The 27,574-nt window shown below is 41.5% G+C and overlaps 1 protein-coding gene across 5 annotated transcripts in view; it reads right to left on the bottom strand.

The window, feature by feature from the left end:
• Positions 1-17,947: 17,947 nt before the first annotated feature.
• The window catches only part of CUL2 (cullin 2), a 90,353-nt gene continuing 80,726 nt past the window's right edge, over positions 17,948-27,574 (bottom strand). For all 5 annotated transcript variants that reach the window (XM_053259647.1, XM_053259648.1, XM_053259646.1 and 2 more), the window contains 5 exons: positions 23,821-23,887; positions 22,680-22,882; positions 21,226-21,327; positions 19,399-19,515; positions 17,948-18,566 (listed from right to left, as the gene is read on the bottom strand). In XM_053259647.1, coding sequence (XP_053115622.1) covers positions 18,435-18,566; positions 19,399-19,515; positions 21,226-21,327; positions 22,680-22,882; positions 23,821-23,887 — 621 coding nt within the window. In that variant the 3' untranslated portion in view covers positions 17,948-18,434. The remainder of the gene's footprint in view (positions 18,567-19,398; positions 19,516-21,225; positions 21,328-22,679; positions 22,883-23,820; positions 23,888-27,574) is intronic.

Genomic DNA, 27,574 nt, shown 5'->3' on the forward strand with positions numbered 1-27,574 from the left:
GAGGGCCTTATTCAGAGCAAGACATTATATGTTATCTTCAGCGGTACTCTCAGGGAGGTTTCTGGGGATTCCTAGGGAGGATAGATTATGCCCTTGTGGTATGGGGGAAGTCGAATCCACCCAACATGTTTTGTTGCGCTGTCCATTATATAGAGATTTAAGACGTTCCTTATTAACTCCTCTTCTGACACCCTTCCCAGGTTGCTCAGCAGATTTTTATGTTTCCTATCTTCTTGCAGATAGAACTTTAGATGTCACTTTTAAGGTGGCCAAATTCTGTTCTATTGCAGTATTGTTAGGGTAGCAAGCTTGTCTTTGATTAATTTTAAATTTTTACTGATTATTTATGCGTGGATATTTATCTATATATTTACATATTTCTTTTTTCCAATTGTATCTTTCTATGTTATGAGAGGTTTTGTTTATGTTATGTTATGCTGACCTTGGGTTGCAAATAAAGAACTTTGTACTTTGTACCTGAAGTCAGGCAAAGGTTGGTCAGAGCACTGGGGGAGCAGCAGCTGGTAGGTTCACACAATACACCTGCCAGGAGCATACACTTCCCAGGAATCAGCTTTCCTCCTGGTGGCTGTGTGAAGCCACCTTATATTTCCCCCCAGTTCTGCTCCTCTGCTCAGTTATCTGTCTCTACAAAAGTGCATTGGTATTGATGCATCATGAACTATATCCTACTATGCAACAGTTTCCCTGCTGTTGTGCGGCAGGAAAGCAGATATTACATTTGAGATTGTGTTTAACATTTGACTAAACTAAGCTAGGTTTTAGCTAACTACTCAGGCAAAAGCAAGTCCTCTTGTCATCTGTTCTGGCTCTGAAATAGAGAAGACTTTTTTTCAGCTCTAACTCAACATCCCTCCCCAAATGGAGAAACACATTAATATTCTCCCAAGTGTGCAAATGCTGCTTTAAAACTTTATTGTATTACAATTAATGTAAAAAAAAAAAGTACATCAAAGCTTTCATTTCCTAAACCAGCTACAAATAACATAGTAACTGAAGCAGGAGGATTCAATTTCCCTCCCTGAAGAGAACATTCATTACTTTATTTGCTTTCTCCATTTTTTAAAATTAAAAAATATTCATCTCAAGGGCAGAAGATTCACTTGCTCTGCATTTGGTCAAAGAGCTTCTAAAATACACAATGAAACTCTCAAAGGACACGAAAAATAAATAGCTTGTACTGAAGAGCCGGGATTTTTTCTCCTCTTTTCCATAATGAGCTACACAAACAACTGCCTTCTCTTAAATAATGTAAGAGGTTCCCACTAGGCTTCTTTTAACTTAATTTGCAGCACAATGTATGCTACAAATACCTAGTCCTCCAAATGCCATAGAAACTATGACAGAATCAAGAGACATAGTTTTCATAAGAGAATGTCAAGGAGGATATAAACACACTATAGCACTAAATCAGCTGTCAAAATGCAATTTAAGCCCAGGTTTAATTATTTAGCCTACACATTTACACTGGAGTAATTCAATTGAGTTTAATGGGATGCCTGAGTAAAATATATCTAGCACTGCACTGTAATTCATGGGGATAAGATATGAAATCTAGGGGATACGCCAAAACAACCTTACAATTCAATTCAGTAAAAAACACAGTCAGACAGGTGTTATTGACTGGTTTGTTTTATCCAGACAGCGAGTCCTTCCCAAGGACCTGGGATGGCTGAATTTTATTCTCAATTGTTATAGATATCGTCGCAGAATATAGGCTGTTCCCAGTAAAGCTGCTTTTTGTAATTGGCTGATGGTGATTTCTGTGGCCCCTATGGTGTTGAGGTGCTCTTCAAGGTCTTTTGGAACTGCACCCAGGGCGCCAATGACCACTGGGATTATTTTGGTCTTTTTCTGCCACAGCCTTTCAATTTCAATTTGTAGATCTTTGTATTTGGTGATTTTTTTTATTTCATTATCAATGTTGTTGCTGTTATTATTATGAGAGCCAGTGTGGTGTAGTGGTTAGAGTGCTGGACTAGGACCGGGGAGACCTGAGTTCAAATCCCCATTCAGCCATGAAACTCTGCAGAGCTGGGTGACTCTGGGCCAGTCACTTCTCTCTCAGCATAACCTATTTCACAGGGTTGTTGTAAAAGAGAAACTCAAGTATGTAGTACACCGCTCTGGGCTCCTTGGAGGAAGAGCGGGATATAAATGTAAAAATAATAATAATTATAATTATAATTATTATAGATATCATCGCAGAATATAAGCTGTTCTCAGTAATGTGGCTTTTTGTAATTGGCTAATGGTGATGATGATGATGATGATGATGATGATGATAATAATAATAATAATAATAATAATAATAATAGAAATCACCATCAGCTAATTATTATTTTACATTTTATATCCTGCTCTTCCTCCAAGGAGTCCAGAGCAGTGTACAACATACTGAAGTTTCTGTTCACAACAACCCTGTGAAGTAGGTTAGGCTGAGAAAGAAGTGACTGGCCCAGAGTCACCCACCAAGTCTCATGACTGAATGGGGATTTGAACTCAGTTCTCCCTGGTCCTAGTCCAGCACTCTAACCACTTCACCACCCTGGCTCTCTATATTATAGCTACACCCCTGCCCAAAGCCCTATTATTTACATGTTTTGTTCAACACTTGTACAGTCTGTGTTCATCTCTGTATGCAGATACAGTAATTCACATTACGTTGAAAGCAGGCACAGCTGTGCACTTCTTATCTGTACCAAGCGTTTGAAGGGATGATTGCTAACAGGACAGGAAACTTATTTGCATGGATTTCAAACACAGCACAAGTCTCACCTTCTATGTAGATGGGAATAGTAATGTTGCAGGAGGTTGGTAGAGTACCAAAACACAAATGCAGGTAATTGGAGCCCCCTGCCCTCCAATATTTTTTTAAAAAATGACTTCTTTAAGTATTCCAGGGAGGGAGCTGTGTTAGTTCGCAAACGAAGAGGCTATACTAAACTCTCAGATAGACTCATGCTTATTTTTGTTTTTAAATACTAAGTCCATTAAAGGCAATCCTGCCCCTATGGTTGAGAAACACCATTGCCCGGAATAAGAAAAAAATACATGGCTGACATCCTGACTAACCAAGCGCGCGCGCGCGCGTGTGTGTGTGTGTGTGTGTGTGTGTGTGTAAGGAGGCTCTGTGGGCACGCACTGGGAACATGCATACTGTTGTGCTTACAGAGCTAAGACAACCAAGTGCTGCTCAGTGACAGGTTTCTGGCCATGCAGAGCACTTCCGGAGTGCAAGCAATGCTTATTTGGACAGAAGTCCCACTTCTGGATAAAGTGGACAATTGGCCCATGAGGCCCCTATAGGATGGACCCACATTCAAACCCTCTGCTTTGCCTTACTACTCACTCAGGGCCACATGGATTATGCCATCATGTCTCAAGCTAATCTCACAGAGGACGGCAGGAGTAAATTAAAAGGAATGTTGAAGATGTCCATAGCCATTTTATGGCCAGATAGCCTAAGAGGGCATCACTGCAGAACCAAAATATAAATTATTTTATGTTATTTTAATGTAAACCGCCCCGAGCCACATTTGGAAGGGCGGTATAGAAATCAAATCAAATCAATAGATAGATAGATAGATGCAGGTAGCCCCATAATTTATCAAATTATGTTACTTCTGAATGAACGGTTTGCTAGATGCTTGCTTTTTTGTTTTGTTGATAATTAAACCTGAACATTCAGGGAGGGGCTTCGACTACTCCTGAGGGGGCCAGCCTAGCATGGTTCTGGTCCTGATTTTGTATGCTTAAATGGTCTAGAAATGAAAAACAGAAGCCCTATTCAAGTTATGTTCAACACATGTAAATGAGAGCTGGTCTTGTGGAAGCAAACATGAATTGTCCTCTTTGCTAAGCAGGGCTCACCCTGGTTTGCATTTGAGTGGAAGACCACATGTGTGAGCACTATCGGATATTCCCCTTAGGGGATGGGGCTGCTCTGGGAAGAGCACCTGTGTGCTTGCATGCAGAAGGTTCCAAGTTCCCTCCCTGGCATATGCAGCTAGGGCTGAGGGGGAGACTCCTGCCTGTAACCTTGAAGAAGCCACTGCCAGTCTGTGTAGAAAATGCTAAGCTAGATGGACCCATGGCTTGAATAGGTATAAGGCAGTTTTCTATGTTCCTAACTCACACATGGATCTTATGCAGGGACACTTATTCACATAGTGGGATGGTTCTGACAATATATTGTCCACAAATTGTGGGAAGAACATCTATTGCTCCATCGGCCAAGAGGGGGGAAAATGTGGTTTAGGGGAAAAAACTAAAGGAGGAAATAGACTGAAGGGGCGGGGAGGGGGGGGAAACAAGCCCCTGCATTCTTTCTTTATGCAGAACTCATAGAAAGACCATGCATGGATTTTACTTGTTGCAGACAAGTACCAATAGGTTGAGATTGCTTTCTACAGCTGAAAGAGCAGTAGATTTTCTACCCACAATCTGTAATATCAAATAGTCTCTGTACTGGTGTAATCACTTTGTGTCAATTCTACTGAAGTTGTAAAATTTACTTGCTACACAATATCTGCAGGTCTGCTATCTTATTGCTGTTCTACATTTTCTTGTTCTGGAGTCACTGCAGTCTGGGCTCACAGTGCCACCATGGTTCTTTGCTGAGAAGACTGCGAGTTATGATGGTCAAAAAGCATGGCACAAGCACTGGATCCATCATCCGCCCACCTGGCCTCGCCCTCCTGATGAGATTGTAGTACTGGCATGCCAGATTTCTTCCTCTTTCCTCACTCAAATTCAGTCTGTGTGGAAATTTCTGGATCAACCTGCAAGACAACCATATTTTGCACAAACCCCCATCCCACACACAACATGTGCTTGTCTGCAACACCTTTGCTCCCACAAGTAATGAGACTTTTCTACCATAATCAGGCCATTGATAACACCAAGTAAAATTAGTGCCACCATAATGTAACAGAACCAAATAGGAGGTAGCAGGAATTTTCTTGTTCTCAAAGTTCCTTCAGGTTTGTGCAATGCATTTCTGGAAAAAATGAGCCAAAAAAGCAACACACATATCATAAATATAGATGTAGATGTAGATACAAAGGTTTGAAAAAATATATATAGTCCCGGTTAAACAATAATTGAAAAACCATGAATCAGAATGATAGCCAACTGGTAGGAGAAGAAGAGTGAAATGAAAGATAATTTTCCTCAAAAGAAAAAGACAGAAGGCCCCCCCCCCCATTTTAATTTTAATGATTGGTATTACCACTCACTGATGATGACCCAAATACATTCGAATCACATCAAGAGTAGTGATTTGGATGAAAAGGCTCCGCTTCCACAATTGGGGAAAGACATGGAGTTAGGCCAGCAGACTAAGGAGTATATGAATCAGCCCATTAAGTTCAAGAGCCAGCGTGGTGTAGTGGTTAGACTGCTGGCCTAGGACCGGGGAGACCCGAGTTCTAATCCCCATTCAGCCATGATACTTGCTGGGTGACTCTGGGCCAGTCACTTCTCTCTCAGCCTAACCTACTTCACAGGGTTGTTGTGAGGAGAAACTTAAGTCTGTAGTATTGGGCTCCTTGGAGGAAGAGCAGGATATAAAATGTAAGAATAAATAAATAAATAAATTAAATAAAACATGCATTGGCTTTATTTACTGTTAGATGTATATACAGTGAGGGAAATAAGTATTTGATCCCTTGCTGATTTTGACTGTTTGCCCTCTGACACAGAAATGACCAGGCTATAATTGGAATGGAAGGTTTATTGTAGCTGTGAGAGACAGAATAACAACAAACAAACCCTCAAAAGCCCAGTGCCCAAAAGTCAGCGATGGATTTGCATTGTAGTGAGGGAAATAAGTATTCGATCCCTTCACAAAAGATGTCTTAGTACTTGGTGGCAAAACCCTTGTTGGCAATCACAGAGGTCAGACATTTCTTGTAGTTGGCCACCAGGTTTGCACACAACCCAGGAGGGATGTTGTCCCACTCCTCTTTGCAGATCCTCTCCAAGTCAGAAAGGTTTCGAGGCTGATGTTTGGCAACCCGAACCTTCAGCTCCCTCCACAGATTTTCTATGGGATTAAGGTCTGGAGACTGGCTGGGCCACTCCAGGACTTTCATGTGCTTCTTCTTGAGCCACTCCTTTGTTGCCTTGGCTGTGTGTTTTGGGTCATTGTCATGCTGGAATACCCATCCACGACCCATTCTCAATGCCCTGGCTGAGGGAAGGAGGTGCTCAGCCAAGATCTGACGGTACATGGTCCCGTCCATCGTCCCTTCGATGCAGTGAAGGTGTCCTGTCCCCTTAGCAGAAAAACACCCCCAAAGCATAATGTGTCCACCTCCATGTTTGACGGTGGGGATGGTGTTCTTGGGCTCATAGGCAGCATTCCTCCTCCTCCACACACGGCGAGTTGAGTTGATGCCAAAGAGCTCGATTTTGGTCTTATCTGACCACAACACTTTCGCCCAGTTCTCCTCTGGATCATTCAGATGTGCATTGGCAAACTGCAGACGGGCCTGTACATGTGCTGCCTTGAGCAGGGGGACCTTGCGGGCACTGCAAGATTTCAGTCCTTCACGGCGTAGTGTGTTACCAATTGTTTTCTTGGTGACTATGGTTCCAGCTGCCCTGAGATCATTGACAAGTTCCCCCCGTGTAGTTCTGGGCTGCTTTGTCACCGTTCTCATGGTCATTGCAACTCCACGAGGTGAGATCTTGCATGGAGCCCCAGACTGAGGGAGATTGACAGTTATTTTGTGTTTCTTCCATTTGCGAGTTATCGTGCCAACTGTAGTCACCTTCTCACCAAGCTGCTTGGCGATAGTCTTGTAGCCCAGTCCAGCCTTGTGCAGGTCTACAACCTTGTCCCTGACATCCTTCGACAGCTCTTTGGTCTTGGGCATGGTGGTGAGTTTGGAAGCTGAGTGATTGCTTGCTTCTATGGACAGGTGTCTTTTATACAGGTACTGTAACAAGCTGGGATTAGGAGCACTCCCTTACAGAGGGTGTTCCTCATCTCAGCTCGTTACCTGCATATAGTGAAAAGACACCTGGGAGCCTGAAATCTTGCTGGTTGATAGGGGATCGAATACTTATTTCCCTCACTACAATGCAAATCCATCGCTGACTTTTGGGCACTGGGCTTTTGAGGGTTTGTTTGTTGTTGTTCTGTCTCTCACAGCAACAATAAACCTACCATTCCAATTATAGCCTGGTCATTTCTGTGTCAGAGGGCAAACGGACAAAATCAGCAGGGGATCAAATACTTATTTCCCTCACTGTACCACCTTTCATAAAAATATCCCAATTCCTATCTTCCCAGCTTCCAATCAGTTATTAATCCAGCTCCCTATCTCTACCTGCATTTATTGAGACCTGTATCTAGGCTCCCTTTAAGAATGAATGCATGTAGAGTCATTCATACAAAAGCATATACATGTATACAGACACCTGTATACATGCACAATGTAATGTCAGGGCTAAAGAGCCTTGTGGCACTTCAGATACTAATACTTATTGTAGCATAAGCTTTCAAGGATGAGAGTCCACTTCATCAGATGCCGCCAGTATGTAGGCCAAAATGATAGGCATATAAAATGCAAACAATTAATCTTCAGCCTTATTTTAGCTCCCAAAATTATTAAAAAATCCCTTTCTCTTTCAAATGTGTTTTTTTTTTAAGCCCAATTTTGAATAAATCAAAAGAAAATCTAATACTTCAAAATGAAAACAGACACTTTGCACATCCAACTGACAGAACATTATGCACAGAGACTGTCCCTGCCCACTGGGACACCACAAAACATTTTATTTTCCGTCTGTGCTTATTTTAGTTCACAGGGAGTCCAAGCCTTGCCAACTCTGATTTTTTTTCCTCTTTAATTACCTGAAACAAGTGTAGTGTTGCAAGATACTGAACCTAACAATAATTTAAAAATGTTCCCACATGAATTCTCCTCACAGAGCTGTCAACAAAGGGAGGCATGTTGGGACAGATTATCCGCTCCCCACACTCACAGGAACAGCACAAACAAGGGGGAAAGGAATCAGCTTACCAGTCCTGACAAGTTCATACTCCAGAACTCCTTCTGGGTGTGAGAATGACTCAAAAGTGATCGTTGCTGGACTACAACTCCCATGATCCCCAACCATAGTAGCCACTGCTCCAACAAATACCAGTTACTGGCTAACAACCTGACTAAATTACTCAATAGTACTTACTCAGGTGTTACTCTAAAGGACTACTGAAGTTCAATAGGACCTCCTCTAGTAAATTTAGTCAGCATGTCAGCCATTTTCTCTCATGATTTGAATATTGGCTGAAGTTGATTTTTCAGCCGGTAGGACTAGTACCCTTAGTGTTGAATGATACATATAGGTCTAGGTGGAAATATTATGTGGAGAAGGGGTTGAACTACTATGGCTTCTCCAGCGATGCTTTGGTTGTCTTGGGCTATGGGAGAGCGAGATCATGTCTGCACCAACGCATTATGGATATGGAGAAACAGTTAGACAAAAGCCAGATAAGGGTTGACACCTATTTAGGTAATCAAACATCACTGTCTGGCCCAGCAAGATACTTTAATAAAATATTAGTACCTAGTTTCCGGAGGGCTCTGACGCTGGCCTGGTGTAATGCCTTAGAAATGGCTGTCCGGGAGGGGAGATACTGTAAGATCTCCTATAAGGAGCATGTCTTCCCTTGTGGTTCTGGGGAAGTGGAGTCAACGGCTCATGTTCTCTTGAACTGTCAGTTTTATTTTATTTATTTATTTATTTTTACATTTATATACCGCCTTTCGTTAAAAGACAACCCCAAGCCGGTTTACAAAAATTAAAACTTACAATAAAAAGGCAATAAAAACATCAAGCTAAAAAATATAAAAAACATATAAAAACAGGCATAAAAACAATACAACAGGTAAAAACACACAGAAGCAGCAGTAAAAACGATTATGTAAAAGCCTGGGTAAAAAGCCAAGTCTTTAAAAGCTTTCTAAAAGCCATGATGGAGTCCGAGGAACGAATGGCCACTGGGAGAGCATTCCAGAGCTAGGAGCAGCAACAGAGAAGGCCCTTTCCCGAGTGCACGACAGCCGGGCCTCTCTCATTGTCGGCACCCGGAGCAGGGCCCCCTCAGATGTCCTCGTCAAGCGGGCAGCAACCTTTGGGAGCAGGCGGTCCCTCAAATACCCCGGGCCCAAACCGTTAAGGGCTTTAAAGGTCAAAACCAGCACCTTGAATTGGACCCGGAAACGAACCGGCAGCCAGTGCAACTCTTTCAAAATGGGGGTAATGTGTTCCCAACGGGCAGCTCCGGATAAAACCCTCGCTGCCGCGTTTTGCACTAGCTGCAGTTTCCGGATATTCTTCAAGGGCAGCCCCACGTAGAGCGCGTTACAGTAATCCAGCCGTGACGTGACTAAGGCATGGGTAACCGTGGCCAGATCTGCCTTCTCGAGAAAGGGACGCAGCTGGCGCTCTAGCCGAAGCCGTGCAAAGGCACCCCTGGCCACCGCCTCCACCTGAGCTTCCAAAAGCAGAGCTTATTGAACTTTGCGGGAGAGATATGTAAGTCCTTTTTTAACAGCATACCCCAGTTGTTCTGAACAGTTCTATGTGGAATTACTTTTGACAGATCGTTGGGATGTAGTATCTTATAACGGGGCGAAGTATTGTTTTCTGGCTAATAAGACTAGGATAAGAAATGTTGAGAAGTGAGATATGGGGTTGGATCGAATTAAATTTTGGATTATTACAATGCATGGAGCCCTCTGTTTTATGTAATGGATGAATTCGGGTGTTATGGTTCTGTTTTATGTTTCAACAGTTTATTATTTTATTTGACCAAGTTCGTTTTTATGTAAAACTCGCTTTTATGTAAAGCTTTTGTACTATGTGTTTTGCTGGTCAAATGACCGTAACAATAAGGATTTGATTTTGATTTGATTTTCTCTCATGATACCTGTCTCATTCTCTCCTTTGTCCATCAAGTTACCAATAACTGTTTTGACCAGTTTTTGGTGAATTTGGTCAGATATCAAGTGAGCTGGTTGATAAGTCAGCTGCAGCTGGTTGATAGGTCCCTCTGATAGGATCTGGACTTTAAGGGTGAGCACAGAGAGCTGGCTACTAATGGCACAGCAGGGAAGTAACTTGCCTCGCGAGCAAGAGGTTGCCGGTTCGAATCCCCACTGTTATGTGTATCGGGCAGCAGCAATATAGGAAGGTGCCGAAAGGCATATTCTCATACTGCGTGGGAGATGGCAATGGTAAACCCCTCCTTTAAAGAAGGGTTTACCAAAGACAACCACATGGCTCTGTGGTCACCAGGAGTCGACACCAAGTTGGCACAACTTTACCTTTACCGAGAGCTGCTAGGGACCCACATCCTGAGATCTCATGCTGAAATGGGCCTTAGTTGAGCCCAGCAAGGCAGTTCTTCCATTTGCCCCTTTTAGAAATTGTATCTGAACATATCAAACTGCCTTTTACTGAAGTCAGATATGGCTCATCTGGCCCAGCTGGTCCTTTAATTTGAGATGCCAAGATTTGAACTAAGCACCTGATTCATGCAAAGGCTAAGCTTATGCTCTTAGCTTAAAAGGCTCTAAGCTTATGCTACTGAGCTGTGCGCTCCCCCCTCCCCCCCACTCAGTTCCTCTGGTTCAATTGTCAGGAAAAAGCAGATCCGTTGAAACTCCTTGGTCTCAGCACCTGGAGAAGAGGAAGCCCAACATCTTTTAGATCTGGGTGCTACAAGTCAAAAGGAATTGTATTTAAACAAGCAAGTTATTGGTAAAAACAACACATTTTGCTTAAGAAACACTGTGCAACCAAGGATGGCTATTTATGATACTGTTCTGTTGCAGGCCTCAAAGCAAAGCATCATAAGCTGATGCCCAAGCAAACTGCAGCAGGCAGGATAGGTTCTCCTTCACAGCTGCAGCAGAATGCAGCTTTATATTGGAGAAAATAACAGGCACTCGAGAGGGCAATAATTATAGTATTTCCCATTCACCAAATGTGCTGAAATAGGGTCATTTCAGCTGCAGTCCTCTTAACCTTGTGTTTATGCATTCATTCCTCTTTTAAGTAATAATTGTCTAAGAGGTAATCTCTTTCCCTCCCCCTTCTGCTAATGGAAATCTAGTACTGGCTAGCTACATAGAAGAGTATGAAAAGGAAGGCCTCTTGGGAGGGCAGGGGAGAAGTAATTTTTATATCCCATTTCGTACTGTCCTCTCTCAGAGGACCCCATCCCAATTATTTTTCCTTTACTTATTCCCATCTCACTACCCAATTTAAACCCGTGTGTATTAAAAAATAATATAATGGTTGGACTTTGGAAAATCAGATTAACTTCTATTAAATTTGATCATTATGATATTTAAACAAGGGTCAGGGTCCTAACCACTCCTTCGGTGTTTCAGGGAGAAGTGTGAATTTCTCCCAGTCACTGCTGCACAACTGCCTACTAATCCACAATGGCATGTGGGTTCATCCAAACTGCTCCTCAAAGCAGTTTTCATACTGCTTTAAAACAGTGTTTAAAATAGGAGATGAGAGCTGGTCTTAGCCATAGCTAAGCAGGGTCTGCCCTGGTTGCATATGAATGGGAGACTTGATGTGTGAGCACTGCAAGATATTCCCCTCGGGATGAAGCTGCTCTGGGAAGAGCAGAAGGTTTCAAGTTCCCTCCCTGGCTTCTCCAAGAGAGGGCTGAGAGAGATTCCTGCCTGCAACCTTGGAGAAGCCGCTGCCAGTCTGTGAAGACAATACTGAGCTAGATAGACCAATAGTCTGACTCAGTATATGGCAGCTTCCTATGTTCCTGTGTTCCTAGTGTTAAATCATATGCCAAGTGGTAGTTCAGACAGACACAAACCCCGCGATTAAGTGCCAATGTGTTGGCTGCAGGGAAGACATGCACATCCATGCACCTCCTCCACATATTTAAGGTTTGAAGTACTGTATTGTCTAAATCAATTTCAAAACTGCATACAAGGTGCCCAAGATTGAGATTTATTTGTTGCAAAAAAAGTAGCAGCACTGCCAACATGTGAGCAATTTGAAGTTATATGAAAAACGTATTGTCTCTTTTCTTGGCGGCATTTTTCATTATACAGAGGAGCAGGGTTTGATATTATTGCTAATATTTTCCTTTTACACTCACTCTGGGATGGGTCCATGGCTCAGTGATCCAGCATCTGCTCTGCATGCAGAAGTTCACAGGTTCCATCCATGGCATCTCCAAGGCAGGGCTCAGAAAGACTCCTGCCTGAAACCTTGGAAAAGCCACTGCCAGTCAGTGTAGACAATACTAAGCTAGATGTACTAATGACTCAGTCTATGTTAGCTTCCTAAGTTCCTACATACCAATCTATTTTTGATTCACAAGTTGAATAAGTTATGAAATACTTGTAGCTGAAGTCTTCCTTATAAAATAAGTAAACAGTAAAGGTAAAGTGTGCCGTCAAGTCGATTTCGACTCCTGGTGCCCACAGAACCCTGTGGTTATCTCTGGTAGAATACAGGAGAGGTTTACCATTGCCTCCTCCTGCACAGTATGAGATGATGCCTTTCAGCATCTTCCTATATCGCTGCTGTCTAATATAGTACCAGCGGGGATTCGAACCAGCAACCTTCTGCTTGTTAGTCAAGCATTTCCCCACTGCGCCATTAGGTGGCTAGAAGTAAGCAGTAGGGACACCTTAAAAACCCAACAAAAAAACCTAGCATAGGGAGCAAGATTCTCACTCTAGCCATTTCCTTGAAGTTCAGCTTCAAGTGACAGACAGCTTGGGTGAGATCTTACTCCAGTCCATGGCATAGATTAATCATCTTTTGCTTGCTCCAAGGCATGGAGATGGCCTCCAAAGACAAGTGCTTGGAGTATATAACACCTGCCAGGAATCCACAGCACATTGTGGGTGTCCCCTCTCACCCATGGGAATAACCAAGCAAACACGGAGGTGGGAGAAGATCCTGAGTGAAGGCCTGTGAGAATACCAACCACTAAAGAAGCCTCCTGTTTGCTGGAATCAAAGCAAAGGTTGTTCATGCCATGCAATCATGGTACATGAGCTGAAAAATTTCGCATTCTTCTAGCTTTACAATATCTTCTACAATTTTTGGTTCAGTTAAAAAATGCTTGCTTTTACCTTACCTTCCTCATCCATTTGTTTACAATAAAGCCTGTTAGTGGCAAGTGGTTGCACAGGGCATTACATAAATGCCTTGTGCCAGCAAAGTACGGCAACTCCTGTAGCGAAAAATGGACATCTATTTTGTGAGAACAGAATGAACTTAATTTCATCCCTTGCTAGTCTAACAGGAAGCCGATACTCATACAATTTCAATGTATTTGGGGGGAAGTGGCACTGCAGAGATGGATGTAAAAAGCAAAAGAGTAATAAATAAAAAGCAATAAAGAACAAGCACAGCACTGCACTGCTGTTTTCTAACTAGCCTAATGAAAAGAAAAATTTCCTTTAGCAAAAGAAAGCACCAGAGAATTTGGGTTATAGAAGTGCCACACACAGCACAGCACATATATAGTGTGCAATTGAATAAACTGCCATATCCTTGCGCTCTGCGAAGGACAAACTATCTAGCTTGCTAACCATTTCCATTCTATATACTCTTCTTCCAAAACTTGTTGAGTCCTGAATTATGATCTCTTGAAACAAAATTACAGATTTTTCAATAAGCAAGAATTAGTATTAATGGGGGATTTCACAACCACTCTGATACATTCTGGGAGATAAAACACCAATTAAACATTGAACATAAGAACAGCCTTGCTGGATGAGGACCAAGGCCTATCTAATCCAGCATCCTGTTTCATACAGTGGCCCACCAGATGCCTCGGGGAAACCCACAGGCAAGAGCTGAAGGCATGCCCTCCCTCCTGCTGTTGCTCCAATGCAATTGATATTTAGAAGCATCCTGCCTCTGAGACTGGATGCGGCCTATAGCCCTCAGACAAGTAGCCATTGATAGACTCGTTCTCCATGAAGCTATCTAAGCCCTTCTTAAAGCCATCCAGGCTGCTGGCTATCATATCTATCTATCTATCTATCTATCTATCTATCTATCTATCTATCTATCTATCATATTTTTACACCGCCCAAAACTTACATCTCTGGGCGGTTTACAAGAAGATTAAAAGTAAAACATTAATTAAAAACAAAAACAAAAAAATTAAAAGCAAAAAACTTAAAACACAATTTAAAAATTTAAAACAATATTCTAAAAACATTAAAACAATCAAAACAATATCAGTTAAAAGTCTGGGTGAAGAAATGCGTTTTTAGAGACTTTTAAAAAGAAATCTTGTGGCAGAGAATTCCATAGTTTAATTATGCATTGCGTAAAAAAGTACTTCCTTTTGTTGGTCCTAACTTTCTTGGCAATCAGTTTCATGGGATGACCTCTAGTTCTAGTGTTATGCAACATGCATAATTTTATAGACCTCTATCATTATTCAGTTGTCATTTTTCTAAACTAAAAAGCCAAAGGTGTTGTAGCCTTGCCTCGTAAGGAAAGATTTACTAGGCGATCACCACAGAAGGTGCTCTAGGCCTCTGATTATCTTTGTTGCCCTCTTCTCTAGTTCTTTATCCTTTTTGAGATAGTGACCAGAACTGTACGCAACACTGCACCACAGATTTGCATAAGTGCATTATATTAGCTGTTTTATTTTCAGTCCCTAATGATTCCAAGCATGGAATTGACCTTTTTTCACAGCTACTGCACATTGTGTCAACACTTTCAACGAGTTGTCCACCTCCACTCCAAGGTCCCTCTCCTGGTTAGTCACCGACAGCTCAGATCTTATCAGCATGGATGTGAAGCTGGAGTTTTTTGTCCAAATATGCATTACTTTACACTTGCTAACACTGAACTGCATTTGCCATTTTATTGCTTACACCCCAAGTTTGCAGATATCCTTTTGGAGCACCTTACAATCTGCTCTGAATTTCACGACCCTAAATAATTTGGTGCCATCTGCAAATCTGGCCACCTTGCTGCTTACCACAACTTCTAGACCATTTATGAATAAATTAAAAAGCACTGGTCCCAGTACAGATCCCTGGGGGTCCCCACTTCTTACTTCCCTCCATTGTGAAAACTGTCCACTTATATATACCCCGTTTCCTGCCCTTCAATCCACACATGAACCTGTCTCTGTATCCCATCCCTTGACTGCTAATTTTTCTCAAGAATCTTTGATGAGGAATTTTTGAAAATCCAAGTACACTCTGTTAACTGGATCACCTTTATCCACATGCCTGTTGACACTCTCAAAGTACTCCAAATAGTTGGTGAGGCAAGGTTTATCTTTGTTGAAGCCATGCTGGCTCTCTTTCAACAGGGCCTGTTCTTCTATATGCTTAACAATTTTATCCTTGAGAATGCTTTCCATCCATTTGCCTGCAACAGATGTTAAGCTGACTGGCCTGTAATTTCCCGAATCCCCCCTGGATCCCTTTTTGGAAATTGGTGTCACATTGGCTACTTTCCAGTCCTCTGGTTCAGAGCCTGATTGTAGGGGTAGGTTGCATATTTTTGCTAGCAGACCAGCAAGTTAACATTTGAATTCTTTAAGGACTCACGGGTGAATGCCGTATGGCACTGTTGATTTGTTAATTTTTAATTTTTCCTGGGAGTTTAGAACATCATATCTCGTCGCCTCTGTCTGACTCAGTTCTTTAGCCTCTGTTCCTGAGAAGTTTAGTTCAGGCACAGGAATACACTTGGGGTGTGCCTGAACCACGGTCTGAGCAGAGTTTGGGAGCAGGAGCTTTAAGAAAGGAGAGCAGGTTCTTACTTGCTGTCTGCTGCTCCATGCAGTTTCCTGCTAGGGTGGCATGTAGCTCAAGTACCCCTGTGCAGTGCCAGCACACACGTGGTGTCCACACATGTGCGGACATCATTTGCGTGGTCAGCAAGGTGTTGCTGACCATGCAAATGGTGCCCACGCATGCCTGGACACTATGCACAAGCTGGCACCATGCGGGGGTACTCGGGCTGAGCACCGCACCAGCAGGAAGCCGCACGGGGTGTATTCTTAAACCTCCCCAAACAGTGCTCGGGGTTTGGGCACACCCCTAGTATACACTCAGTATCCTCTGCCATGAAGACAGATGTGGAGAACTTGTTTAGCTTCTCTGCAACCTCCATGTCCTCCTTAAAAATCCCTTTCACTCCCTCATTGTCTAATGGTCCAGCCGCCTCCCTGGCAGCTTTCCTGCTTCTGATGTATTTAAAGAAGTTTGTGTTATTCCCCTTGATGCTTTTCTCTAAATGTTCCTCGGACTCTCTTTTTGCCTCCCTTATCGTCTCCTTGCATTTCTTTTGCCCATGTTTGCGTTCCTTTCTCTCTTCATTTGGGCAGGCCTTCCAATTTCTGAAGGAAGTCTTCTTACCTTTATAGCTTCCTTGATTTTACTTGTTAGCCATGCTGGCATCCTTCTGCTCTTGGTGGTACCTTTCCTCCTTTTTGGTATACATTCTAACTGGGCTTCTATTATTATGGTTTGACATCAACTCCATGCATTCTGGAGCAAAGTTACTCTTGATTTTCCCTTTCAGTTTTCTTTTCACCAAATTCATTTTAGAGCAGTTTCCTCTTCTGAAATTCGAAGTGTCTGTGTTAGACTTTCTTGGCGATTCCCTCCTCACATATATGCTGAACTGGCTCACACTATGGTCACTGTTCTCTAATGGTTCCACGACACTGACATCTCGTACCAAGTCCTGTGCACCACTCAGGATTAAGTCCAAGGTCTCCTTCTCTCTGGTTGGTTCCATGACCAACTGTTCTAGGGCACAGTTGTTCAGCATATCTACAAATTTGGCCTCTGTCATTACTTGAATATGAGTTTACCCCATCTGTGTGTGATCATGAGGGAGATAGCATGTTCCTTGTAGCACAGTTCCTTTCAGGCCTTTTATTGTCACCCACAGAGTTTCTGTGGAAGACTCCAGTCTTCCTAAGTTTTCTAGCTTGTTAGATTCTATCCCTTCTTTAACATACAGTGCTATTCCACCCCGAATTTACCCCTCCCTGTCCTTTCTATAGAGTTTATTTCCAGGGATAACCACGTCCCACTGGTTCCCACATGTTTCTGTTATGCCCACTATATTTCTGTTTTCATTAGCAACCAAGCACTCCAGCTTGCCCATCTTGGCTCAGAGGCTTCTGCCATTGGCATATATGCAGCTATACACTGAATTTCATTGAATCCCCGAACAATTCCTGACGTGTCATGCTGACAGGTTCGTAGTATTATAGAGTTGTAGAGGGTCTTGTAGGCCATTTGGTCCACCCACCACAATTATACCCACAGTGAAAACATCCCCAATAGATGGCTGTCCAGCCTCTGCATGAAGTTCTCCATAGGATACGACTACTCGATCAAATGGGTTTGCGTTAGCTTTGCATCTCTCTAAGAACTGCTAGAGGACTTGGAAGTAAAGATATGTTTCTGTATATTGAGTTAAGTGCAATCCTGTGGATCTTACAAGTAAATCCCACTGTGTTCAGTGGAACTTGCCCCATTGTTAATTGTGTACAGGATGGTGAACCATTGCTTTCTTTATAACATAGCTGCCCCTTCCACCCTGCATCTGTTATATCAAACCTTCTTTTCAAGTGTGACAGTAATATCCTACCCAAACATCTCAACATAACTTGTTTTTATGAAGTTAATGCCCATTTTCTTAACAAAAGAGCAAAGAGATGGGGAGCAGGATACTGAATGGCATAGAGAAAAATCTCAATTGGCAATACTTGATTGGGGGACCATTTAGTATTTCTAAAGAAAAATGTGATGGTTCTTTGTTTAAAATCTATTGTTAACAGACATTTTAATCCTATTTAGAAACATGTAGGATTACCACCAATGTATGGTGTCACCACAATGAGTCACCACAATGTATTCCATGTCTTTATTTATTTGACAAGCAGCAGTATCATGTTCTTTTTACATTTTAATGTAGATACAATTATTATGTTATCTGCCATATTACAATATTTAGTTTGTTTCAACTTTGCCTTTTAAGATACATTAAAAAACATCAACTGCAAACGTGGGGGGGGGTGTAGAATGGAGGGGGTGGAGTGGGGGGGGAAGCATGGTGTCCAACCAAAATTTCCACATTTCAGCAAGATTTCACTCATTCTCTTTTAGTAAAGTTTTAAGAAATGTCATAATGACATGAGCTTGGAATATCTATAGGCTTTTTGTTTTCTCATTGACGCTCATGACGTGGCACTGGTGATGTTGTAAACAGCAGAAGAAACAGGGGCTGCCAAGTGACCGGTTATGGAGGCACAACAGGCCTGCTTTTTTCCCCCCACAGGACACACCAAGCAGTGACAGCAATGATCTCCGTACAACCATACCTGCAGGATATCAACCTCATGCTACATAGCTGTACTCATCTGCCGAGGCCTGGCTCCGCTCAATGTACTGTTTGTCTATCAGAACTTCAATACACTTTTTAATCATGCTGATACTTGGGTTAAACCTAGCTCTTGATTGGCTAATTACCTGTGTGGGAAAGAGAAAGAAAGGAAGACACACACTTTATGCTAAGTACCCAAATGACAAACATTTCAAAAGCAAGCCAAATGCCATCCCTGGGACACCACATTTTATTTGAAAATCATTCATTTTCTCTGCACTGCAGACCAGTTCACACAATCGCTCATGAACAGTCATGAGTTCTCATCAGAACACACCTCACGGGGAGGCACAGATGGCCTGTGCTAAGAAATGGATATTTCTGTGCTAAGAAATCTGCTAAGAAATGGATAGAACTGCAGCAATTTCCATGTTTGGGACACTAGAAAAAACACGGCTGTGATTGTGAAAACTGTCAGCTGCTGTTTCCCTTCACATTGGCATCCCTCTCTGCAATTTCTCTGTGGGCAGGCCCCAAACTCTTGGCGAACGGAGTCCATATGGCAGCATTACAGAATGTGCTGCTTCTGGAGATTTTCCAAAACCCAGACATTTTAATGTGCCTTTGTTTTTAGCCACTGAGATAGAGGGATGCTATGATGTGACATTGAACCCCTGAATTTTTGTATCTAAACTATACACTTCTTAAAATCAGAACCCAAAGTAGACACAGTGGCAAAATCTAAACTAAGTCATGACTGAGTCCCATTGAATTTAAGTCATGACTAACTCACCTTGTTTATTTCAGTGGTGGTTAGTCATGATTAGCTTCGCTCAGGACCCTGCCCAGTGTCACAGTGAAGGCAAGAGTGCCACAGTTTGAAAACTCCCACTGAATGAGAACTCCTCCATGCTGAGCAGTCCCCACCCCATGAGGCGTGTGCTCTGTGCTATAACCCTCGGACACATCTCTCCTTACCTCCTGAATAAGAGCGTTGTGACGCAGCAGCTTTCGTGCTTTCATGATACGAACTATAGCAGCTTGAAGGTACATTTTCCTATCTTCATCTACAGCACTTCTGGTTTGCTCCATCTCCTGTAACACATGGACAATAGTAAGAGACTCACCAATAGTCCAGGAAAGTGCAGCTCAGTGGGTTAGTTGTGGTGCTGCCATCTGCAGTGCAACCATTGAGTTGCATGTTGAAGCTAGGCACTCGGTTGCGCTGAGAACTACAGTATACTTTTGTAAGTGAAGAGTCTGGGAGTGACTCAAGCTGTAGTGCTCCCGGAAGCCAGGTGGGTATGAATCTGATCAGTGCCTGAGTGAAAAAGCATTCAGTTCCCACCTAGGCCACTTGAGCTAGATGAAGGGAAGGATTCAAGGACAATTTCGGAAAGACTATGCAATGTGGGGCATTTTAATTTCAAGGTAGGGAAGAATGTCATGAGAGGGGATTAACAAAATTATCAACAGCATCAAAGAAAAAGAAAAAGAAATCCATATAATACCAATATTAGAACATAAGAACAGCCCTGCTGGATCAAACAGTAATAAAACAGAGTACTGTTACTCACAATGCAAAATGAGTTTGTGGAATTCAGTACCAGTAAAACCAGCTTTGAAAAATAGGCTTGTGTTTCAGCAGGGAAAGGTGCAGTTCAACACTGATCAAGTTTAAGTTAATACCAACTCCTCACTGCCCTGTCTAGGAGTAACCCAAGGCTAACATTCCAGGTCAGGAATGCTCTGGTGGAGTTGTGCTTTAGGATGTTCTCGCTGCTAACTATGGATGCTGACGTCTACATTACAATAGCTTTTCACTTAATACTACACAGGAGAATAAACACACAGCTCCAGACTTTGGCTAGCATACAAAGCACTACTTTAAGTAAGTCCAGAAGAAGTACTTTTAATTAATTTATATATTCTTACTTTGCACAGTTTTGTTCTTACTGTATTTGTTTGCATGTGAGTGTCAGACAAATCATGGAGGATGGATCTGATAACAACTGTTATGCATGGTAGCTAAGTAGAGCCTCCATATATAGTAGCATTATACAACTGAAAACTAATGGCTGCAAATTGTAAACAGGGGAGGCCATCATTGCCATTCTCTGCTTGCAAGTTCCTAGAGACATCTGACCGGCTATGATCGGGAACAGTAGGCTGCACCCAATGGCCCTTGAGTAGATATAAACAACAATAATAATAAATTCTTATAAATATGCTGGGAAGTGTTTAATTGAATTCAAATTGATCACATAAAATGGGCACAGCTTTCCCTCCCCATCTGTCTCTTCTTCACCAATTCCTCATGGCAAATCTTTCAAATTTCAACGTGAGAAGCTTAAAAGAGAAACAATCACCCCTTTCCATGACAAGGTAGTCATTAGTGCAAAGGAGAGCTTTTCACTTTGAAGCCCCACACTGATTTAACTAACGACTGCCTGCTATTGAAAGGGATGGCTTTCCCCTTGCTTGGATTTATAAAGTTTTGCCATAAGGAATCTATGAAGAAGAGACAGACAGGAAAAACTACCTGCAAGAGGGGGCTATGGCTCATTTGGGAGTTATTCATGTCACTGAAGGATGGTTTCTAGACAGTCATCTGGAACCACCAACTTCAAAAAGTTCTGCTACTCATATTTGTGTCCTAGCCGCCAGACTCTTGCTTTGCCTCTTATGACTCATTCCCTCGCAATCACCAAAAAGTTATTTTTTTTAAAAAAAAAATCCATTTCAATTTTACACTCTTTATAGAACCTCATGCCAGATAATATCAGATGGGGTAAGAATACTTGCCTGTGGTGTATCTTTTTGCATTGATGTGGTGATTTTAAATTTTGTTCGTTTACTGCTGAAGTTCATGTTTAATGAAAAAGTAGACTCTGCCTCTACATCCTCCTGCATTGAGGAAAAAAAACCACATATATTTTATAAACACACAAATGGTGCCAAACACATTAGCAGCTAGGCTGTCTTTCCAAGAACAGTGAACAGCTTGCTTGAAGAGTCTACATGCAGTTACATATGGCTTCCATCTCCTCTGCTGAAGTGTAAACATATTGCTACTTGTTCAATTTGCCAGATCTGATTTATTTAACTTCTCTATGGAGAGGTCTCGTTGCCCAAATCAGCTAACTCATTTGTATACAACTGGTTTTTAGGATTGCAATGCAGTAACTGTTTCACTACATTTAACATTAGGAGGGAAACCCCCAAACCACAAATAAAAACAACATATAGTAAACAAATACTGGAGGGGGAAAACTAAGACAGGTTTTAGGTATCAATCTTGCACTGGAAAAAGATCAAATGCATATTCCTATCTCTAAAGTAAAATTACAAAGGGTACTGGGGAGAGGAAAATGAACCTTTGCTTAAAATCTCCTTTTAGACAGTGGGGTGGGCATAGTTTTTATGAAAGATATGTGTTTCTGCGGGGAAAGGTGCAGTTAAACACTGCTCAAGTTTAAGTTAATACCAACTCCACACTATCTTGCCTAGGAATAATCCCCAAGGCTAACATTCCAAGTCAGGTAGAGTTGTGCTTTTTGGACGTTCTCCCTGCTAACTATGGATGCTGATGTCTGCATTACAATAACGTTTCACTTAGTACTACACAGAACACACATACAGCTCCAGACTTTGGCTAGCATCCAAAGCACTACTTTAGTATTTGTAGTGGAAGTACTTTTAATTAATTTATATGTTCTTACTTTGCACTGTTTTGATCTTACTGTATTTGTTTGCATGTAAGCTGCTCTGCACTTCCTTTTTAAAAGAAAAGTGGGACACAAATATTAACATGCCATTAATGAAAGACATACTTTCCCCCCTCCAAGTCATGTGCAACTTTGGATCCTGTTACTTTTCAGCAGTGGCCATGTGATGTATGAAAAACAAATATCTGGGCTTCTCCAACTTGTATCCCCAGATGTTGTTCGATTACAGTGCCCATAATCCCCAGCCACAATGGTCAAAGGGGATGATGGGAGCTGTAATCCAATATCATCTGGGGACCCAAACTGGAGAACCTCTGCTATACAACATTCATGTGTCCCTGGTTCTCAGAGACAGGATTCATATTGTCAAAAAATGTGGCCATTATACTTTTCTATAGTGGCTGTAGATAAAAGCAATGGGAGGCTAAATTTCACTCCATCCCTTTCCCCCAAGAGAAGCAGGTGTGAGTCAAAAATAGAAAACAAAGACAATCTGTTAAGAAAATACTCAATGTCCCTTTTGCGACATACCTTGTCTGAGTCATGGTTGATCATTTTGACATCAAGTAAGGACTTGATAGTTTTTGTCAGTTCCTTCTCATTCATCTGCGTACTGTCTTGAAGCTCTTTGTAACTGACAGTTTCACTATTGTTGAAGGCAAGCAGCACTGCCATTTGGTACGTCGTAACCATGGCTACGTACGGTTTGCACAAATAATTCATTTTGACCTCACCTGTAAATGATTTATACTTTTTTATAAACTAGTTTATGAAGCAACTAACAGCCTATATTAAAAGCAAAACACAGAACTTTCTCTCATCTTGGCCGGGGGCAAGGGGCGAGCCATGAATCTAAGCCCAAGGCCCAGTATTGGGTTCCAACCTGGTAGTTAAAGAACAGCAGCCTAACCAAGACGTACAAGGGTGCTGTGAAGAGAAACACAACACTGAAGCACTCTGAGGGCTAACAAGGGCTGGAGAAGTATTTTTAGTTACAGTTTGAATATCTTACCTAGTTTCATTAAAAGATCATCCCAATACAAGTGAATTAAAATGCATAAAACTTCTGTGTGCGCGCACTTGTAGAGATATTGGCAAACTTCTTCGGTTCTGTAGTATTGACCTTCCAGTGCTCCCAACTACACTCTACGATATTATCTACATTAATTCACTTTCCCCCATACATATTTTTAAACTGGCCTTCAGGCCCAGCCTTCCTGAACTTGTCCAAGGGGCCCACAGAGTGTTCACACTCAAACTGTGGTTGAAGCCCGAAGCTGAGCTTCCTGAATACTTAACTCGAGTTTAACCCTAACATTTCCCTCTTTTTTTCAACCTGTGCTAATAATTGTGGGCGTTTCCAAAAGGGAGTCCTGGAAGAGAACCCCTTTTTGGAGAGTGCTCAATTAATAATGAAAAGACACAAACATTGAAGCAATAAATCCTAAAAGTAAGAATCAGAAGGAGATGAAATTAAGATACCCAATTGAAATAAGTCAGCAAAACCATGTCAAATATGTAGGGGAAGGCAACCTTTTTTTAAAAAAATCCATAACTTGAATTAAATCTACAAAACTCCAAAAGGATTAATAAGTTCTAATAAGCAAAAACTCTTATTAGTGTGTATTATGTACGTTTTCAAACGGTAAAAGACATGCACACTTATTTTTACCTGTGCAGAGGTAATGTAACCAGGTAAGTTTTCTCCCACTGAAATGCTGACTGTAAAATAATTCAAACTGTAAAACAAAATCATTCTTCAGTCAAAAAAGGGATCGTCAGCCAATTATCTCAACAAAGAATTCCTGTTAGCCTGAATTAGCCCGAGTTTTAACACATAAAAGGCAAAAGTGTAATGAAAATTAAGGTTCTAAATATCAGCAGAAATGTTGCATATATTTGGTAATCATTGCTCACAAGATGTAACAGATCCAATTATGAGCAAAGTGCAATGTTTATTAATAATTCCAGTCAGCACACCCAATTCTGAAGGCTCAGAATAGCAACAACATTTAAAATACATACAATAAAATAGCTCACAATTATAACAGAAATATTTGATTTCCTAGAAACTGTGGAAACCAAGCAGAACTTATGAAAGTATATTTGCCAGGGGTTCCCAACCTGTGGTACTCCAGGTGCTGCTGAATTACAACTCCCATCATCTCCAGCCACAATAAATTGTAGCCAAGGATGATGTAGTTCAGCATCATCTAGTATACCACAGGCAGGGAACCCCTGATATAAGCTATATCACTATAGCACAATATATATAGTACAGTAGATTTCTGTAGCACTTTTCAGTATACAAGATGTTCCAGATATTTATCCTCACAAGCATTAGGCTGAGAGCGTATGGCCAGGTTCAGATGTTTACTCCTTGATGCAAAAAAAGTTTGTCTGCTGTGTGTTCCCTCTTGCTCCTACCCTTTCATGCTTGGATCACTAGACTTCCTAGTTTGTCAAAGTACAGTTTTCCGGTTCAGCTGTCCCAGCAAACTGTGGCTGGACAACCCAGCAAGTCTTCTGGCAAGCTGGTCACACAGTGCATTCATGCAATGTCTGAACCCAAGAAGTGACTTTCTGAAGGCCACAAAGGAAACTCAAGGTTAAGTAGGAATTACACATACAAACCCAACAATCTAGCCAGTATACTACGGTTTTGTGTCTACTTGCTTTCATTTTGCGTGTGTGTTCCTACCAACCCTACGCCCATTGGAGTTTTTTGCGAGTCAGTTCAATAACCAAAGCCAACATTGGCATTATCTGTAAACTAGGGTGTGATTAACTAGCACATTTACTAGACGCCTCTCATGTTTTACTGCAGAATACAGTATTAGCTGACATACTGCACAAAGTTCAGCATGCATTGTAACAATTTCCAATGGCCGTACTATTGCACAACTCCATTTGCACAATGTGTGTGTTTGCGCAAGAGTGCACTTGCCCAGCTGCATGTCTGCCGTGTAACGTTGTGCATGGAACTTTGTGCAGTATGTCAGCCACTATTTTTCAAATGAATAGCTACTTTCAAATCACTTTGTATGGACAGTTATATTTTTAAAGGCTGCTTTCACAGAACACGTAACCACCCTGTGAAGCAGTTGCTATTCCCATTTTTTCCAGTGGAGACCCAAATGGCAAGTAGTTATCATTTGCCCAAAGCTACAAAATACATTTACGGCAGAAGTAGGTCATCCAGGTCACACAGAGCAAAGCCTTATGCTCTATCCGCTAGGCCACACAGGCTCCTAATGACAGAGCTTTGCATATGAAATGCAAATTAAAATTCTTAGCAAGCAACATGCCAGGCAGGAGGTTTCAGCTGGTCTTACATCTTAAAGAAAGTTTCTGACAGACTCACAATGGTTCTAAAGAAAGGTGTGCCAGTAACCTTGGGAGTCTCACTGGACCCCTCTTGGAAGACAATTAAAAGTTCACTAGAAGAACTAACAAGCAGGTTTTGTAGTCCTTATTTAGGGTCCCTTGGCTCTAAACATTAGCTTAAAGGGCTGATAGATAGCTATTAAGCAGAGCCTTCAACCATGGTTGAAGGCAGTGTTCCCTCTAACAGGGATTCCCAGATGTTGTTGACTACAACTCTCAGAATCCCCAGCCACAATGGCTTTTGCTTGGGAATTATGGGAGTTGTAGTCAACAACATCTAGGGATCCCTGTTGGAGGGAACACTGGTTGAGGGGGCTACAAAAAGCCTCTGAATTTCATTATGAAAAGCATACAATTGTGACAGGAACAATCCTATATCCTTTCTTTTTATTCTACCCTGTATTGATTAATTAAGCAGCATTATTTCAGAAAGAGCTATTTTTTGAGCACATGAAATATTTGTTTGTTTGTTTGTTTATTGTTACATTTATATACCGCCTTTCATTAAAAACAATCCCAAGGCAGTTTGCAAAAGTTAAAAAACATACAATAAAAATGACAATAAAAATATTAAGCTAAAAATGCAAAACCAATCTAATTTAAAATCTATAAAATACAAACATAAAAACTATACATGAGTAAAACACATAGAAACAGTAATAAAACAATCATGTAAAGGCCTGGATAAAAAGCCAAGATTTAACAAGCTTTCTAAAAACTGTGATGGAGTCAGAGGAGCGAATGGCCACTAGGAGAGCATTCCAAAGTCTGGGGGCAGCAACAGAGAAGGCCCTGTCCTGAGTGCACAACAGCCAAGCCTTCCTCACTGTCGGCACCCAGAGCAGAGCCCCCTCAGATGACATTGTCAAGTGGGCAGCAACCCTTGGGAGCAGGCGGTCCCTCAATATACATAGTGGCCTATTAATTAGGACTTTCTTGGAGAGTTAAATCATTAATGCAAGAAATAGTCTACAACTTTGAACTTTAAGGGAATTTCTAATAATTAAACAGAACTTGAAATGCTTGTCTTTTGCTGAAGCAGAGAGAAAAGGTGAGAGGAATGGCAATAAAACCTAACACCATTTCAAATGAATCCTAAGAATACTCCATGTATCACACTGTCCTAATTATATGAACATGAATCACAACATTAACGATTCACTAATTTTACATCTATTTGAAAATATTATTACATGAATGCCTGATGTTTAATCCCAGTAAGTCAAATGCATACCATCTTAATTGGCCATTTTAGAAGAAAGCACTCCAAAATACATTTCATATCTTTCATATTAAGATACGCTTATACTCATTACTTATATTAATGGCTCATTAAAATAAAATTGATACCTACAGTGCATATTACTAAAACAACATCAAAAAACCTGGTCTAATTTAATTCCCAATCCTCAGGGGTTAGAATTTATTGGGGTCATCTCCAACTGCCACTGTGAGGTTTCAAAGAAAAGCTCAGGAGACTTTCAATTTCCAAGTCTCCATTTTTCCTTTGAAGCCAGCTCGGGGGGGGGGGGGGGAGGGGAGAGGAAAATTCTATCCAAATACTAAGTACATTAGTTAATTTGCTCTGATCAAATAAATTAGAAAGCAGGATTTAGAAAGCAAATCGCTGATTAAAATGACAATTTTAAACAGCACAAAGTTAAGCCCTTATTAAGGCTGCTGCTAACATTTTAATTCTGTAAATCTGCAAGAAAGGTTGGTGTCAACCAACAATTTGCCCATCAATCCCCTCATCATCATTCACTATGTAGCTTCATCTAGCCCCAGAGAGGGACCCAAAAAAACAAGTAGCATCCCTTTAAATCCATTCAAAGGTTGCCCCAGCATGTCCATTTGGGACCAATAGTGGATACAATGCTGAAAATGGACAAGCAAGATCTGAACCAAAATTCTGATTTTTGAAGTCAGCAGCCTTTCCAAAAATTTATTTAATTATCTACATGTTTAGACATGTACATATAAACCATCTGGCAAGGTACTCTATTTCTGAAAAGTTTTCCGAAAGGTTTTAAGAGGCT

The sequence above is a fragment of the Hemicordylus capensis genome, chromosome 6 (genome assembly GCF_027244095.1).
Source record: "Hemicordylus capensis ecotype Gifberg chromosome 6, rHemCap1.1.pri, whole genome shotgun sequence".
Classification (NCBI taxonomy): domain Eukaryota; kingdom Metazoa; phylum Chordata; class Lepidosauria; order Squamata; family Cordylidae; genus Hemicordylus; species Hemicordylus capensis.